Source organism: Diadema antillarum, unplaced genomic scaffold (genome assembly GCF_040938485.1).
Source record: "Diadema antillarum isolate AM-2024a unplaced genomic scaffold, OU_Dant_1.0 scf00000067, whole genome shotgun sequence".
NCBI lineage: Eukaryota > Metazoa > Echinodermata > Echinoidea > Diadematoida > Diadematidae > Diadema > Diadema antillarum.
The window spans coordinates 676,879-695,602 of record NW_027270956.1 but is presented as its reverse complement, the minus strand read 5'-3'; the positions used below and the strand labels follow the sequence as shown (position 1 = coordinate 695,602).

The window sequence follows — 18,724 nt, the reverse complement described above, 5'->3', positions numbered from 1 at the left end:
TAAGTAGAAACAAATACATTTACCTGTACACTAGACCATCAGTGTGTGGCCATGTTGCTGCTAAATTCATACAAACAGCAGAAATGAGACCATGTGCAAGATTACCATTCATTATTCAAAAAGGACTGACTTTGTTGGGGGTTTTAGACTGCAAGAGAAATCCTTTGTAGATGACATGAGAACCATTTCTCTTTTTTTTTTTTTTCTTTTAGGTTAAGTATTTCTCATAGCACATTTTTCAATTATTAAGTCCAAACTGGTAAAACACAGTCTCGAGTTGGTTTTCAATTGGTTCACTTCTGGGTGACGTGCTTGTGGTCAGAATGTCTTGACCTCTAAAACACAGTGAATATGGGGTAAGGCTATTCACTCCCACTTTATGAAATACACTTGCAGGTAAAGTACAGCTGTATATCAAGGGTTGCTATCCTGACTGACCGATTACACTACAAAATTTGAGACACGGCTGTCACATACTTGTATACATGTACATGTAATGCTGTTTGCAGTTAGCAGTGGGTAGGGAGACTTGTTTCATTTTTTGAACAGAACTTAACATTAAACATCATCAAAAATTTAAAAAAAAAAAACAAGATTATAAACACAATTTTTTTTTTTTGCCATCTGAAACCCCTGTTTGCCTGCATGACTGGGCTCCTTTAATACCGAACACAGTGTTTTAGACACATTCAGAAGGGTTTCTTAATAGTGATACCAAGTGATGTTGTATCATTATTACATGACAGTAAAGCCTGTTTTAAATAACCCATTTCTATTCAGGAATACATCTGACATCTTCCGTTCTGCTTTAAGAAAATACTTTGGAAGAACATTTTTAGCAGAATGATATTAACACAGAGCAAGGGTAGCTGATTGTGACAAGTTGTTTGGAAATTGCTTTCAATATCCCATTCAGACCTAGACAGCTGGACTATAATGAGGAAATCAGCAGTCATGCACACACTGTATCACAAACCACACACATTCGTGGCATGGAACTTTTGTGAATTGGAGCTGAAAGCCTTTTTTTGCAACATGAAACTGTCGCAAATTGCCACTGGCATTCAATGCGCTGTGTAGACTAACACTTTCATGTGCATTTTACTTTCGCAAATCTTGGCTCCTTGCAGAATTCACAAAAAGTTTCACGCATGCGAAATACCCGATTTTACAGTAGTCTGCAAAATGAAACAAATTTTTGGCAGTCAGTTGTCATTCAAAGACTTTAAAGCCATTGATTTAAAATGAAGACACACTATACAATGTATCGCACAATCCTCAAGAGATAGAATTGACGGATAGAGAGAGAAAAAAAAAGATAAAATGAAGTTTCCCAAAAATTAAGAATAAGACGTAGTTGCAGTAGTATTAAAGGTAATCCTGCCTCTGAAATGACATAGAGCATATTATGCTAACGTATCGATTATAATCGGATGCAATTTCTCCATGAAAAAATACAGAGACACACCCTTTAGATGGCAAAGTTAACACTGATAACCCTAAATGGCGGTCAACATCCAACTGTAAAAGCTATGTCAAGCAATTCTTTATACTGTATACAATGTATGTACATACTGTATAGGAACAATGAATAAAAGATAAGTTTCTTACACTTGTACATGAGAAATGCCATGCTATCAAACATTTTACTTCTGCAAACAAATGATACTTGTACTCCACCCTGCACTGCACAGTTGCTTTCCAACTCATCAATGGGTTTCTCACTCTTTGCATCGTGCATTCTGAATGAGTTGACGTCAAAACCTGTTTGGGAGTTCAGGCATACGGCATGTATAGGTGGCATCAAATACCAATGAATGAAGAGAGTACAAGAAGAGAAAGAAAGAGTGAGGGGGAAAAGAGAGTGTGTGTGTGTGTGTGTGTGTGTGTGTGTGCGTGCGTGTGGGTGTGTGTTTGTGAGTGTACATGTGTGTGTTAGGGAACAGATAATATAACAATTCCAGCAAAATGATTTACAGCTACTTCAGCACTTTTTTTATTTTCTGTAATATCTGAGTAATTCTACAATATTTGCCTGATCATTTTCTGCAGTTTTGATGGAGAGCAATGTTCTGTATAAAGCAAATCTGGTGACACTGTCCTACAATTGTGTATTGTGCATTACTAGCCAGGCCTACATGTTCATGTGTACTTCTCTACTCCACCCTTCCTTTTCACTTGGGTTTTTTCCCCATTTTTCTTTTTCTTCCTCACTTTATTTCTCTTCCTATGTTTTGTCCACTATACATGGTAATCCCCTACACAGCCTACATTGTACGTTGTATGTGCGTGCACGTTCACTCGGAGCCAAATGCTCAGGGTATTGCATTCGGCTGGGTTCTGCATGATGGGAAAACCACTTGATTTGGCCACTTTCAGATGTTAGCTGCAAAGTGCCTCCCGAGTGCTCCTAAACGCAAGTCAAGTGGCAAAAGATAGAAAACAAAATTAAAAGACTGTCACATCAATGTCAGTTGGAGCTATGTAGAAGTCTTCTTTTAGAAGCCCTCTAATACGTTGTATCTGCAACTACATTTTGTCGGAAGATATTTGGCACATGAGCCACTGGCGTCATAAATTTAGAACATTTTTATAACACTCACAATGTTTACTTCCAAAAAAAAAGTGTTTCCTTTCACAGTATGAGTATACAAATGACTCACGGGTTTAAGTGGGTCGGTAGGAATTGTGTACTGAAAGTACACTGTACCTCTGAACTGTTTGAATCCAAGGGGGCATAGACATCATCTACACATTTATAACGCTATGTATAATCCTTGTATTAAGCATAAATGCAACTTCGATAACAATGGGCATTATGGGATTGTTAACAAAACTGTATCTCATGCAAGGAAAATAGAGACTGGTTTTGTGACTGCAACACCCCCCCCCCCCCCCAAAAAAAAAAAAAATAAAACAAAACAAAACAAAACAAAACAAAACAAAACAAAACAAAACAAAACAAAACAAAACAAACAAACAAACAAACAAACAAACAAACCAAAACAAAACAAAACCCCTCTAAATTCCTAGCGAAAAGCTTGTTGAATTCCCCTGGGATTTCATGGGGGTTTAATATGTGTGTTGTTAGGCTTTTTCTTTTTCAGTTCCATACATTGTATTTGTGGCTACAATTTACATGTGTTGGTATCCAAATTTTGCTCATTCCAAGGTTCAGTAGGCAAGCCAAAGACAAAGATCATGGCCAGCTTTGACAACAACAAAAAAGAAAAGAAAAGAAAATGAGCACAAAATTATTCAAATCTTTCAGCAAACTGGTCTCTTGTCCAAGGAATTCTACTGTTTTAATACAACCCTCCAATGATTCATATGATGATTTAGAATATTTTTCTGCTCTTGAAAGAGAACTTTTACAACATATATTCAAAATGACATGTACAATGTACAGCTGTACGTGTATGTATGTACATGTACTGTATACTGACTGGAGAAAGCAATAAAATGAAGTAATTATAATTAGGCTCACTTTTATTTCAAGTTTTGTTATCTCTGGAAAAAAAAATAATGTTTTACCTACTGTATATATATGATACTAGATACACTAATAAATTAATAATTTTTCATATTTCTTTTGAGAGGTGTAATCATTCATTGCATTGAATTTCACAGGTTTCAAAATATATCGAAGTATACTTGAAGTGTACTGTGCTGCAGCATATCCAGAATATGGTATATATAGGATATTTGCCAATTTTCCTAATTCATATCTGACATGGAGGTACAGTAGCTCCTGGGAATCATGCAAGTCCTCTTGCTGAACTCTTGATCATTGATTGCCATCAATTTCTCTACTTCTGATTTTCAATGCAATTTGATCTCATACTGTCCCTGATTTGTAAACAAGGTCACAAATGAAATAAGAGAGAGAAAAGAAAGAGATAGGAGGGGGGGAGGGGAGAAAGATAACACAAATATATTTCTCGATGCTGACTGAAAAATACCCGAGGCCCTGGATTGCTGCAAAGAGTTACGGTTCAAAGCAGGTTTGTTGAAGACACAGTTACAGTAGCCATAGAGTTGCACATCGCATGGTCGATATACAGTATCAACCTCTCGGTCAACTCTTTATGACATATTTGTAGATATAATACAATGCACTGTACATCATAGCACAGGTCTAAGGTTCATTCAAGGTCCACATCTACTCACAAGGCACTGGTAGTCCTATTCAGAGCCTGTCCTCTGCATTCACCTCCCATTAGCACACAGTACCAAGTTCCATATCAAGAGCAGCACATTGTACGATCACTTCACGGCAATGGATACCAACTGTATGTATTCCATTTTATGACATTTCTTTTAATAAAAGGTATACCATGCACTCAACGCAGAGAGGGCAAACTGCACTGTAACCACATCAATCAACTCAACTCAACTGGGTTAGTGAGAATATCTGCTGTTGTACCTATTAAAGTAACCGAAAGATTGAAATGACAAAAAGTGCTCACAGGGAATGAAAATGAGAAGGAAACCAAACGCATAAAATCCTAAAGGTGATATAACATACAACCTATTTATAAATGCCTTTATCACATAAGTTGTTCGTCTTCAGCATGGCTCTGTAGTAATTTCATTGAAATCAATCTCATCCATATCATAAACCAAAACACACAAAAGACTTTGCAAAACTGACTGTTTGGGAAATATATACCCAATTTCCATTCATCTGTGTGTGTTTTTTTAAATCATAAAGACTCTAAACACATCACACAAACTTGTCATAAATTATACTGTTCACGTATTTTCATCTTGTTGAGTTTCTAGAGCAATGCAACTTTGTGTTGGCTTAACAGAAAATGATTGAAGAACTTTGCTGACTGTGTGACTTTAAAGGGGAATTCCATTTCTGTTTAAGGTGTACATGTACTCTGATAAGAAAGAGTAAAATCCTATAAGCACAATGACGAAAAATTGATTAAAATCAGATAGCAATTCAATATTAAGGAAGTTATGAAATTGTAAAATTTTGATATTTTTCACATTTTTCACACTTCTCAATCAGTCGATACGAATATGTTCATGAATGAGTTGATGATACACAGATAATTCCCTCACAACTTTCTAGATAAACATTTGTTGGACTCAAAATCTTGAAATTTCTAGTTTTTTGTTCAAACACATTTATGCCCAGTCTCAATTCCTAATGTATCTGACTGATCATTATTCTGCAGTTGTTCAGGCAGGAACCGTGCACCTCAAAACGAACATAAAGTCACGCACACTGATTTTGCGTTAGGACTGAAAATAAGTGAAATGGGTCAACCTAGCCGAACTTGACTTTTTCATATTTTCTGAAAGAGCGGGTCTTCTTTTACATTATGCTAAAATTTGGTATCATAAAACGGGCAAGAAAGTGTGTTTTTTAGCAGTTTATCTCGAACATTTTTGGTAGAATAGTGTGATTAGGTGTGTCTGTAGAATCCCTTTTTCATTTCTAAAAAACCTTGTCCACACTCTTCACTTTCAACTCTAATAACTTTTGAAAGGATAGTGCTACTGCTTTGAAAGTTGGCATTAATTTTGGACAGAATGTGTTAATGAGGCATGCTTAATTTCAGTTTAATCTTATAATCCCTTTATTGTTGTTACTCTGATGGTTTACTTCCTGCTTTTTGTCCCATTCATCGCACAGCCAGCACGGTTTGGTAAAGATTAAGCGCTTGAATAGACACTGTACTTCAGAGTCTCTTTTCTCAGTTCACACTTTTCCTGAGTTTGTGCTTTCTTTCCAATATTTAGATAGGTTAGGAGAGTCCATTTGATTTGAGTTATACATCATTTTAAAGGGGATGGCTAGTAACCGATCAGTGGGAATCAGTGGGGATGCTGAGGGATGATTGTTCCAATCCTTGTGGGATTCATTTAAGAGTACATTATGTATCTACTGTTGTGTGAAAATTATTTGCTTCAGAACGGTCTCATATTCAAGTAATGTGCAGATTAATGCCCCGTCACTGACCAGGGACGCTTACCTGGAAACATTAAACTGCACAGTACTTGAATATGAGACCATTCTGAAGCAAATAGTTTTCACACAAGAATAGATATATAATGTACTCTTAAATGAATCCCACAAGGATTGGAACAATCATCCCTCAGCAATCCCACTGATTCCCACTGATCAGTTACTAGCCATCCCCTTTAAAGCTTAAAGTCTGCTCTTTCAGAATATGGTCTTAACTAAAAATTCATGTTTGGCGACTTTTTGTTTATTCTGAGGTGCAGGGTCACATATGCTTTACAACTTTCTAGCAGAAAAATTCAATTTGAAATCGTCAATTTTTCGTATGCACAATTAATGGAAATTTGTGAGGGGATGACATCATTGGCTCAAAAGCATATTCATATCAACTGTTTGAGAATTCTTTTGCATTGATTACATATAGCAAAATTTCACAGTTTTATAACTTTCCAAATTTTGATAAGGTTTTGATCAAAATTTAATTGTTCTGCTTATAAAATTTTACTTTCTTTTCAAACTACATTGTACATTAAATTGTAGTGTAACCCTAGACTGAGCTGGAATTCCCCTTTACCTCGATGAGTACAAACTAATTTTGCTACAACATACATTTCCCATAGACAACAGGTTAATGATTACAGTATGTATGTATTGATGTTCATGATGATGTCAAAGCTTTTAAGCTTGCAAAAGTTTCTATTTTATGCTGCCATACATCAAAAGATCAAAGAATATATCACCATGCAGGGGTGCCAATCTTTTAAGCACTGCAGTAATCTGAGGTCTGAAAAGGTGCATTTTTGGTGGAAAAAAAGAAGTATCCTCCCAGTAACATCTTTCATGTGCGATTTCGTATGGATAGCTGTACACATTTAGCTCAGTCGATGTACATGCAAGCTGGGCCGTTCCCTAGCTATGACGTTTCCATATCATTATCATAAATTAGATCGAAACTTTTTTGTGAGAAAGTGCTCTCAAAACAACATACACTGTACGGTACATGGAAGACAAATGTTTTATATCAGAAGGTAAAAGTTTATCTTTCAAAAAATTGAAATAGCTTGAAATTTCATTGGTACCTCTGTACATTCAAATTCATGATTTTCTTCCGTCGAGATGTTTTCATTGCAACTGATTGACAAATCCTGCTCGAGTATGTACGCCCATGATTTTTTATCATGGCTACTACTAAAACACTGATCAATTCAGTGCTTATTTACGTCGATGTAGGGCAATTTGTCAATCAGTTGCAACCTCTGTACATGTTTACAATCCCTCTGTAACCCTTTCTGTGCCAGAGTCAAATGTGAACAAATTTCACACACAAACCTATGCGCAGGTGATATTTTTTGTGGCACAAATAGGATTACTAGTAATACAAATTACACCTAAATACAGTCAGCTGGCAAAGACTCAAGTGGATATTGTGTCTTGTGATTAATACAGAGAATTATCTCTAGTCACTAGGCTCTGGAAAAAAAAAAAAATAATCAAGTATACAAATCCAGGCAATCCAGTGGGTTAGGGGCCATGCATTGTTATGACCATACAGTAGATCTCTTCTGAATATAATGGCACTTATTCCAAGTTTCAAGTTTCTCTATTGTTCAAAACCTTATTATAAAGGCACAAGAACATGGTAACGATCTTGAAGTTTATAAACTGCTAACATGTTTCAATATAAAACTACGTTAGATGCAATGAAACCTTATTATTAAGTGTTCAGGAAAAAAAAACTGTTGACACCAAGGTGACCCTGCTGATTCAAACACTTTCTTTTCACTTGCCTTTCCATATATAGGCACCACAGGACATCTGACACGAGGTGATTTCCATGGTCCCATGGAATTCCTTATGAGGTTCCATTACATTAACAATGATAACAATAACTAACATCCAACAACAAGTATTAACAACAAAAAACAACAACAATTACATGAAAAAAGAGAGAAATACATGTTCTGTTTGTCATGGGAAGATGAACCTATAAATTCCTAGATACTCTTTTACACTTATGTACAAATATAAATCTGCACAAATTTATCAATTCTTTACCTCTTGCTTGGAAAAGTCTCTTAAATTTGAAGGTGGATGGATTTTCAAATTAGTACCTTTTTATGAACACTTTCCTCTTTTCTTCATAGGCATCACGCTCAAGTATAAAATGAAATTCATCCCCTACAACATTTTTGTTGCATTTTTTTACAAGTTCTAAGTCCAAGGGGTATATTCACATGTAAACTGCCAGAAACAACAGGGAGTTTGCTGAAGTTTCTGCATCTACATAGGCCTAAATCTAGTGAAAAGGTTTTGTAGATTACATTTACGTATTCTGGCATGTTTCAGCTTCTCAACAATGCCACTGCAAAAAAAAAAAACACACAAATAAACAAACAAACCTTGGCAATCAATAGTGGAATTATTGTTATAAATATTGCCAGATGCCTACACAAGTACAGAAATTGCAGTTTGGTGTCTATCAGTCCACTACTTTCCACCTACCACCCGATACAAAAGCCCATACGCCATAGCATACGCACATCACATCTGCTGAAATTAGCCAGCCACTCTGACGGAAAGCTGGCATCTACGAATGAGCACTCCTTGGCCCCATTGCTATAAACTGCGCGTTTCAATGCAACTAAAAAAATCAAATGCAAGTCCCCAAAATTGTACGCAACTTTGCGTTTTAATAAACACAAGTCCATTGTTGAAAAGACTTTCATTTGTTTAGTGCTCAAATATATCAAATGCAAACTTTGCACAAGATTTTGATCAAATGCAAAGTTGTGGGTGATATTTGCATTTGATCCATGTGAAATTGTGTTTAATTGCATGTCAAGTTTCTAGCAACAGGCCCCGTGGAGAATTTACTCTACAGTAGCAGAAGCCAGCATACCCTGACAAATGCACCACACTTGCTGGCTAATTTCAGCAGAATATATGCGCCTAAGCATGCATACACTGTATGCATACGATGAGTAGCAAGCAAATCTCGAACTGGCATTCGAAATTTCTGTATGCATTTGCCAACGCTTATTCCAATGATTTCATTATTCATGGCCACAGTTGCATTGTAATTTATACATTGTATAGGAGATAAGCTAAAACACGTAAGAATATAATTCTGTAACGCAAGCTGCCCATAATTCTACAATACCGTCCAAAAGTCAACCACCCGCTACATGTAGAAACCTATGTGCTTTTGTGCACGATCAAACCTTGGCAAGGAAGGTTGAACCTTGGTGGCAGTGCCAATACTGACATACTAATGTAGGTAGCTCTTAAATACTACTGTACCCATAACCAAAAATATTAATCATTTTGAGGTAAAGACTGTGTAAATGTCTATGGCCCCCAAACCCCTGGATTGTCAACGTCTCCTGGATCTTTAGAACTAGCGTTTCTAGACTTCTAATAAAATGTTACTCTACTCTCTTACTAGTTCTGCTACAACTCTGTTGGCAGTGTTGCATGTTGAGAACCGCAAAACATGAGGGCTGCGTTCTGTTCAGAGTCCAAGATATAGTAGGTGTCCAACACATCGACACTGGGCATTGAACCGACACCCCTCTATTTATAGCATTGCGGGTAAAGAACGAACTTTCATGCATGAGACAACGCGCAGTGGTTTTGCATTCTTCACTGGGGATTTGATGTCAAAATATTACTAAAAAACCTGATAATAAACATAATCAACAGCAAAACAATGATATCATAGATTATGAATGCACATTGGAAAAGCATTACGTGCATTGCACACGTATTGTCAATTGAGGGTAGGCCCGTACTAGGGCAGTGGTTTCAAAATTACGGCGCAACTGAGTGCATCAAAATACACCCCATGGCCATGCGTTCGAAGCAGTTATCTTGGAGCATGTACGGCAAATCCCATTTTTAATGCACGCTTCAGAATTCAGAGTATTTTCTTTACATGTGAGTAAAATTTCAGGCATATTGTGAGATATTTCAAGTATCTATTGATAGAAAAAACATTAGGGTGTCAATGTGTTGGACACCCAACTCTACTGAGCCGAGTAGACAACCCACCCACTTGTGCAGTTTTGACAGGTTTCTGCAATTCTGTGTGTGGCTTCCCATTCATGACTTACCGGCAGTAAATCTCTGAACAACTTGATATAACATGCAAATGTAAGTCTCAGATTGGGCTGCATGTGGTCTAACCCTGCCGTATAGTCTAGACATTATCTAGAGTTAGTAAATTAGTACGATCTGCATGTCATTCTCATATCACGCTTAGGCATTTTTGTGTCTTCCTTTACGCTTACCGAATGGTTTATCCCCCACATCAACACACTGAGGAGTGGCTCACTGGCTCGGAAGAGCTTCACTTTTTGCGATACAGCTTTGATATGTTTCGTCTTCATGTTCTTCCCTGTCGGTTGAGACGACATCTTGAGATGATTTCTGGGTACCTTACCCCCGACAAATACAAGAAGAGTGTGGTCGATGTACCAATGAAACACGATAACCTGGCAATGCCAACAGTTAGACTGTCATTTCCAGTCTAACGCCCACGAAAACACTGCTGCTCAGTTGGGGAGCGCTCTATTCATGTACGTTGAGTGTATGATCAAATTGATCCAGTGGAAGATACTGTAGCTGTACAGGCTCAAGTCGACCATAGACTTAGCGCACACAAATCTGACACACACACACACATACACGAACGACGAAAATAGATGGATACCGATGTACGTTTACTACCGAAGATGGTGTCCTAATAGACTGGTAATATTCACATCTTGGCGATTGATCGTTGATAACACTCGACGGAGACTGTGATCACAAGCGAGCGTAGATTAAAATCAACCTTTTACAGAAATTGATAGGCCTAAAATTGAATCGCATAATCGAAAGTAAAATACTCAGTAGGGAAAATATGAAAATGAGGATGGGGAAAGGGGGAACATGGTAAGAAACGCAGGACGGAAAGGCGAAGAGAAAAGGAGGGAGAGAGATGGAGCGAGAGGGAGAAGAAGAAGAAGAAATTTAGAAGTTCAAGAAAGATTTCTGTTGGTCAGTCGATCAGTTTCAGAGTGCAGATTCACATCATGTTCCAGTTACTAACATTAGTACCCTAAATGACTAGAGTAGCCTAAAATCAGGCCAACATAATGATAAGAAATTCATCGTAACAAGACCTCAAATATTACAAATGATGAAAATAGGAGGAAATGGTAATTGATCAGGGCTTACATTTTAAATACGCGTTTTAAATGTTGATACCAGATATGACGAAGCTCGATTAATGAGTCTCCGTTTGATCCTCTGCATGTAGGCCTGCATGGGAACTCTACATGCAGACATTTACAATGCGGATCAGAAGAAAATTTCCCAAAATTTCAATTTTCGTGGAAAGTACATAATCATTCCCTCGTCTTGCTGATCAGAGGTGTTTATATAATGCCGTAAATGTCATTCAGTTCAGTTCAGTTCAGTTCAGTTTGAACTACATCCCATGTTCAATACAATGTATAACAAAATTTGAGGATATTTTATCAAAAATCATATGAACTGTTCCAACGCATTTAGATAATACACATTGATGTGTACGGTTTTATAAAGGAAACGTATACATGGGGAGAAAAACATCGGCCTACGACAGCGCGATAGTGGAAGAGCTAATTGGTCATAACGGATTCTAATGAAGTGCTATGAAAAAGTTCAACTGAATCCTATAGGTTCTGTACGGGGAAAACTCTCAATACTATTAATTATCACCTCATTGTCACGTGGCTTTAACTAATAGAGTACACTGTAAAAACATCGGTGTTAGATTTAACACCACGGGTGTTAAGTCTAACACCGATCAAACTTCAATAAAGGACCACACCCACAGGTGTTAAAAATGCACTGTGATGGTGTTGAAAAGTGTTCACCTGACACTTCGTGGTGTTAATTTGACACTGTACCTGGTGTTATTTTGACACTGTACTGGTGTTAATTCAAAAATGACACCACATGGTGTTGATTTGATATTTGCTGGTGTTAACATCAATGGTTTAACACCCGTCCAGCTTCAATAAGGGACCACACCAGCTGGTGTTACTTTGGTGTAAATTTATTTTCACATTTTTTCAAAAATCTAGTATTTTGATGTAAAATTCTTGATCGTCTTGTTTAAATTAAAAATCAACAAGAAGTGCAGTTACTAAGAAACTCTTCAAAAAACAGTTTAAAATTTGGAAATGACACCCGTAGGTGTTAATTTAACACCATAAATGAGCACCGAAAATTTAACACCAGCTCGGTGTTCACTATTTAACACCGGACTTTTTGCAGTGTAGAATCACACAGACCTTATTATGACATCACAGGGTTAATGTATACCTATAAGTCTCCCATTGAACTATTTATACTCTAGGCCTATAGTGACCTATATGACTCACAAATTCTCACTAAAATGTTATTCATTCACACTATATCAAAAGTAATAGCCGTTGAAGTACCTCAAATCGAATTCGTAGTGACCTAGCAAATGATCACTTCAGAAGAAAGGGGCTGTAATGATCGCTAAATTTTTCACCAAAAACACGGACTTACGTTGAAAATGAAATGAGATAAAAATTCAAATGAATGCAATGGAATGGAATGAAATGGAATGAACTGAAGGAAATGAAATGGAATGGAATGAAATGAAGTGGAATGGAATAGAATGGAATGAAATGAAATGAAATGAAATGAAATGAAATGAAATGAAATGAAATGAAATGAAATGGACTGGAATGGAATGGAATGGAATGGAATGGAATGAAATGAAATGAAATGAAATGAAATGAAATGAAATTATATGAAATGAAATGGAATGAAACATGATTTGTTTGACTTTGTGTTGACAATTGGAGAGCTGTGCGGGTGATGAAGTCAGTGCCTATTTTGATTTGCATATTTTTTTTTTAATGGGCTGTTGCAACTAATATCACTGTTCCAGAAAGACTTAGAAACATACAGAAACACACAAACAAAACAAAAAACTATAAAACAAAAATCGTCACTCACACAACGCCCGTGCAACTTGACAAGCAAACGAACACACACAACATAAAAACAAACAATGAACACATACATAACACAAATTCACATGCATAATATGCACACTTTGTTATAAAAACACAAAGAACTACACAGAGACATAAGGTACAACGTGCTATGGTATACTCTGCTCGATTTTATAAAGCTATCGATATACAGTATGGGAAGAGAGAAAAAATAACACGCCCATTTTCACGCAACGATCGGCAGTGTCCGGGAAATCACAGAGATAGTACGATTACCAGTCTTCCCTGCCACTAGGACAGTGGAGAAAAGAAATGCGTCCTTCTATCACTCGAAATCTCAGATTTTCTCGTGTTTCAGTGTGCATAATAACTATTTTATTACAATGTACCAGAGTTGTCCAGATGATGATGACCGTCTTGTGAAGAAAGAAAAAGGAGGGAGATATATAATACAAGGGGGGTTACCGTTTACCGGGGTCGATTGGCGAAGGGAAAGAGAATTTGAAAAGTGAAAAGATGAAATGGGGAATTTATGCCCCAAAACTGAAGGCGAATAGACATTCTCTATTGAAGTCTATACAACTTTGACTTTTTAAATTGAGCTGAAAATGACACCAAACATGCCAAACCACTTTGAAAACGACCTCTTATACTAGGAGCATCATCAGCCACTCTCAAGTAGGTTATGAAATCCTTGTTGTTTGCATGGTCTTCAGTATTGATGTGTATGATGTGGTTGGATGTTTCTAACATTTTCAACATTATGCAGTTTATACATAGTATGTATGCATTTTTTCCCAGTTTATTGTGTTTATATTATATTGTGTATACAATGTATGTAAAATATGTATTTTTCTTTCTTCATACTATGTTTTGTACACTGACAATCTTTGTTGAAAATGAAAATAAATGTAATGACATTAAATGAGATGAATGTTGCATTTTATTGATGGAGAATTGATTTAAAACATATCTTCTCAGAACAGCACACAGAAATGTTGCTACAAACTATTTTAGTCATGAATATACGCCCTGAAGAGGGGTGTTGCTGTTATGCTATAGTTTTCCCACGTCTCAATGCGCACCAATCACATTAAGGACCATCTTCACAACGCATCCTACACGTACATTTATATTGTTATCATTCATTCAAATGACAACTGTTTCGTTTGAACCGTGAGTTTGTCTTCTTTATGTATAATATTTTAGCCGACAACATCAAGGGAAATGTAACAAATCCTTAGATACCTTGCCAGGCAATAGAATATGATACTATACTCCCATAGAAGAAGTTTCATCCATACAGTTTTTACGTGTTTGCGTTGAGAAGCTTTCATGGAAATCTCATATCTATCACTCGTGTGGCTGGATGGTAAAGACACACGAGTGTGGTTGTATACACTGCCTTTTAGGTAGGCCTGCATGATACAATAAATTGTATATCGCAATTTTTGTGCGTGTGTGTATCAGTTTATGCTTGGTAGGACATCATTTTAGTTTGAATGTTTTCATTTGGACATTTACATATGGTGTTATAATATATATCATTTTTATTCACTCCCTCATATCTTTGTTCTCTAATTCTCTTAGCTGTGAAGTCAATTAAGTTGTTTCAGTAGTACGCTATGAGTTATTTCCTTCTCCTTCGTGACGTGTTTTACCTGTTTCCCATCTAACTAAAAAATGGCAACCGAACATCCCATTCCTACCACATCAATGCCTTTTTTTCTTCCACCTCCCAATCTCTTATTCGTGTCGATCTTCCTCTCCCTTTCTGTGGTGACGGGAAAGAAGATTTTTCCCATATGGGTGTCGACGATCCACCAGTATCCCCAACATTACTCTCTTTACCAATCTATATGGCTTGCCCTCCTTCCTCCTCACCTGCCCCACCTGCTGCACCCCTCCCAGTCACCCTGGTTTGCCTCCCCTCCCCCCACCATCCCATGCATGTAACCATGACCCCCAATCCGAACTTGAAGTGGTAGCATAGCCATCTTAAGTACACCCTCCCGATTACTGCCCCTGTCCCCTCCCATCTTTCCTCTTCTCCTTGCTAAGCCTTGGCAACCTAAATTTCAGACGTATTGAACTAATTAGGAATGTTATTGTTTTGAAGTCTATATTTCGTCTATTTCTATTATGTTCACTTATATATTTCTGTTCTCTGACATTCTGAATGCGAAGTATGGAGGTATTTGCTCCTTTATCTCATTCTTTTGTATATTGTTTTTTTCTTCATGGCCATTAAATTATAGTAGGTTATGATTTGTGCTTATGGGCAAGAGTATACTTCTCACCGATTGCATGGTGCCTTGTAATTATTGTTTGCTGTTATTTCATGTGCGGTTGTATTTTCAGCGAATTATATAGTTTCGTTCACTTTACTTTTTTGCTTGTGTATTGGGCAGATAATAATGTGTATTATTCTTGTTCTATGAGAAGATTGGTGCTGAGATGTAAATCACCGCCTTTTAGAGGATAATGTATACACACATGCATGGCACACGAGCGTTGTGGGCTATTAAAGCTTTAGCTCCCCAGTGCTCTGAATTTTCTTTTGTGTTTGTTCTGCCTGTTTTCTGCCTTCTCAGCTTTTGCATTACCCCCCTCTTCTTTGCACACTCCTTTTTAAAAATGATGCTTTAGTTTTTCTCTTTTTCGTCATTTCCAAGATATTTCTGCCTGTCATCTTCGAAAGGAATAATTGTCATAACTGTTCTGGAATCTTGATATATGATCATAATATTCCTACATGATTTGGAGCAGATGTTCCATTGGATTTGGAATAAATAAAGAATACGGAACCAGATATAAACTCTTGTCTGCTTTGTCGAGCTGTCAAGCGGATATCATCCATGCTACGCCGGCAATTACGCTATCAAACATCGACATCAAAATATACAGAGGCGTTACGCTATAGTCTTATATTATTTGACGTACATCCAATTTTCTTGTCCATGCCTTAAAATCCAGTCCAAATATAAGTTAGTCTGATAAAAAAGAGTAAAATATTACGAGTTCAACGGTAAAAATTTGACTGAAATCGGATAAAAAATAAGGAAGTTATGACATTTTGAAGTTTTGCTAATTTCTGCCAAACAGTTCTTGTACAGTAGATATATATATATATACGCAAATGAGTGAGCTAACCATGCCATAACGTCACAATTTTCCATTGATCGTGTACAAAAATATGAGGAAAATTCAATGTTTCAGTCTTCGAAATCTGAAACATTATATGTTATTGCTGGTTGAATAACTTCAGAATAGTGATCAGTTATAAATACGAGGATTTGAGCCTCGGGCATAATCGCGTTTGCATGAAACACTGGAAATTTCAACATTTTTTATGTACCAACTGTATAGGGCAAGTTATGAGGGGATGGCATGCTCACTTTGCCATTTGCATATTCATATTGACCGTTCAAGAACTATTTCCTGAAAAAATAGCGAAACTTCAAAATGTCATATCTTCTTTATTTTTCACAGGATTTCGATCAAAATTTTACCGTTAAACTGGTAATATTTTACTTTTTCTTATGAGACTAACTTATATTTTGACTGGATTTCCCCTTTAAAGAAATGGGTCAAGTGCTTTTTCAAAGTCGGCTAGAAAAATGACATTTTGTGAAATTCTCCACAAATTTTTGTTGTGACATTGCGAATTGTGCATGTAGTTCCCGCTGATACAGAGGATGTTGCGTGCATGCAATCTATAGCCATTGGGGGAAAGTCCCATGATTTGCATGGATTATCCGATAGTCCTCAATTTTTTAAAGGACAAGTCCACCTTCAGTTCCATGTGGATTGAGTGAATGTAGCAACATTAGTAGAACACATTTGTGAAAGTTTGGGGAAAATTGGACAATCTGTTCAAAAGTTATCAGTTTATAATAATCGTATTCAGTTCAGATTTATTTCATATTTCCACTTTCTTGATGAAATTTTAAAATCATTGACAATAACACAACAAGTAAGGATACAAAATATATACAACCATGTCTTTTGATTGAAGAAAGAAAACAAACATACTGAACTCAAAAGTATATGGTCATATCATATCATGAGGGTCAAGGTGCCACAAGGAAATAACAGAAATATGATGGGATCTATCACAATAAAATCTATAACACTTGTAAAACTGTATGTATCGTTAGGTTCCCAAATTCAAAGGCGTGGAGTTATACGGAGGACGGATCTATGTTTATCTTGACCAACTATTAAATTGTATCAGCACAAAAATCAATATAAAGAATGAACTAATAGACCACAATATAAATGAATATTGCTCACACCAGAGTGTACGGATCTCGCTTTAAAAAGAATGTTATAATGTTTAATATATCGTTACCATTAAATAACTTATAGTGCTGCGAATAAAGACAAAAAATTGGGAGTCTTTAAAAAAAGTTGCTAAAAGCCTGCGATATAGGGTGCATCCACTATAGTATACCTGTTTTGATTTGCGTTTAAAGGTGAATAGGTCAGGGATAAGGAAGAAGTAATATCTTGAGGGAGGTCATTCCAGTATCTGGGTCCAGTGTTATTGACCTGTTGTTGGTGCAGCCATCGCTGAATGAGAAGACTACTATACTGTGTATGATGTCACATTCGTAGAACGATGTAACGAAAATAATATTATGAAGAGAATTTCACAAAACCTCTTTTTAAGCACAGTACACATTTCCTCGGCTTGTCTTTGAAGAATGTTAAGGATAATATTATTCCCCCTGCCTTCTGAAAGAGGCAAGTCAAGCCTTCTTTTATTATGCTAGAAAAACGAAAATATGTTGAATTTTTGATAGATTATTTTCTTTATATCGTCCTGCATCACATGTGACATCACAAGCTGTAGTAGTCTTTTCATCCACCAGTGACTGAGCAGAAACCTCAAAAATGCATTATTTTTGAACGGATTGTCCGATTTCCTCCAAACTTTAAATGATGACATTGTGTTCTACTGATATTGCTACATTCACTCAATCCACATGTAACGAAGGTGGGCTTGTCCTTTAAGTGAGTGTTTCCCTTTATTCTCAATAATATTTCCAATGATATTTCTGCATTCGCTGAATCCAAATACAATTATGAATGGAAATCTTCCTCTTGAGCTTATACCCAGTACACTGGTGTAAGCACTTCTTGTTTACGAGCAAAATTAATGTATTTTATTCTATTCAATTTTTATATTTGTCACTTTTACTGAATAAGACCAGGCTCCTATATATAGTATTCATGTCATCGACGAGAATCGATAAATGAAGTCAATCTCAGACATCCCTATTGAAAAGAATCACAACAATAAAGGTAAAAAGTTTTTAAAAAAGGTAATTAAGTATAAATAAAAAAGATAAATAAGATATAATAAAGGTTAAAAGGTACGAGTAAAAAATTCATGTTTTATTGAACATTGGGTATACAATAACGAAAAGTATATTCTCTGCCCTAAATCTTCCCGCGGAGAGCGAGTGTGCCAGTTTAGTTCTGTTTTTCTGTGATAAATTTGAGCAACTAAAATGCACGTGTCTTTGATCTTTTACTTACTTTTTTGTGTTCTGTTTTTTTTTTTTTACGACAGCCAATTGAATGTTTCTCGAATGAATAATGACAGTATAGGCCAGTGCACAAAATATTATAGGTTTACTTCTGATAATCATCGAAATCTTAGTGAAAATGTATAATGTTCACAATTACAATTAATATAGTAGGCCTACGC

The 18,724-nt window shown here is 36.4% G+C and overlaps 1 protein-coding gene across 1 annotated transcript in view; it reads right to left on the bottom strand.

Annotated features, from left to right (window-relative positions):
* Nucleotides 1-10,550, bottom strand: part of LOC139716585 (phosphatidylinositol 5-phosphate 4-kinase type-2 alpha-like) — a 56,863-nt gene extending 46,313 nt beyond the window's left edge. The window contains exon 1 of the mRNA XM_071628112.1: nucleotides 10,273-10,550. Within this exon, the coding sequence (XP_071484213.1) occupies nucleotides 10,273-10,398 (126 nt within the window). The 5' untranslated portion in view covers nucleotides 10,399-10,550. The remainder of the gene's footprint in view (nucleotides 1-10,272) is intronic.
* Nucleotides 10,551-18,724: the final 8,174 nt, after the last annotated feature.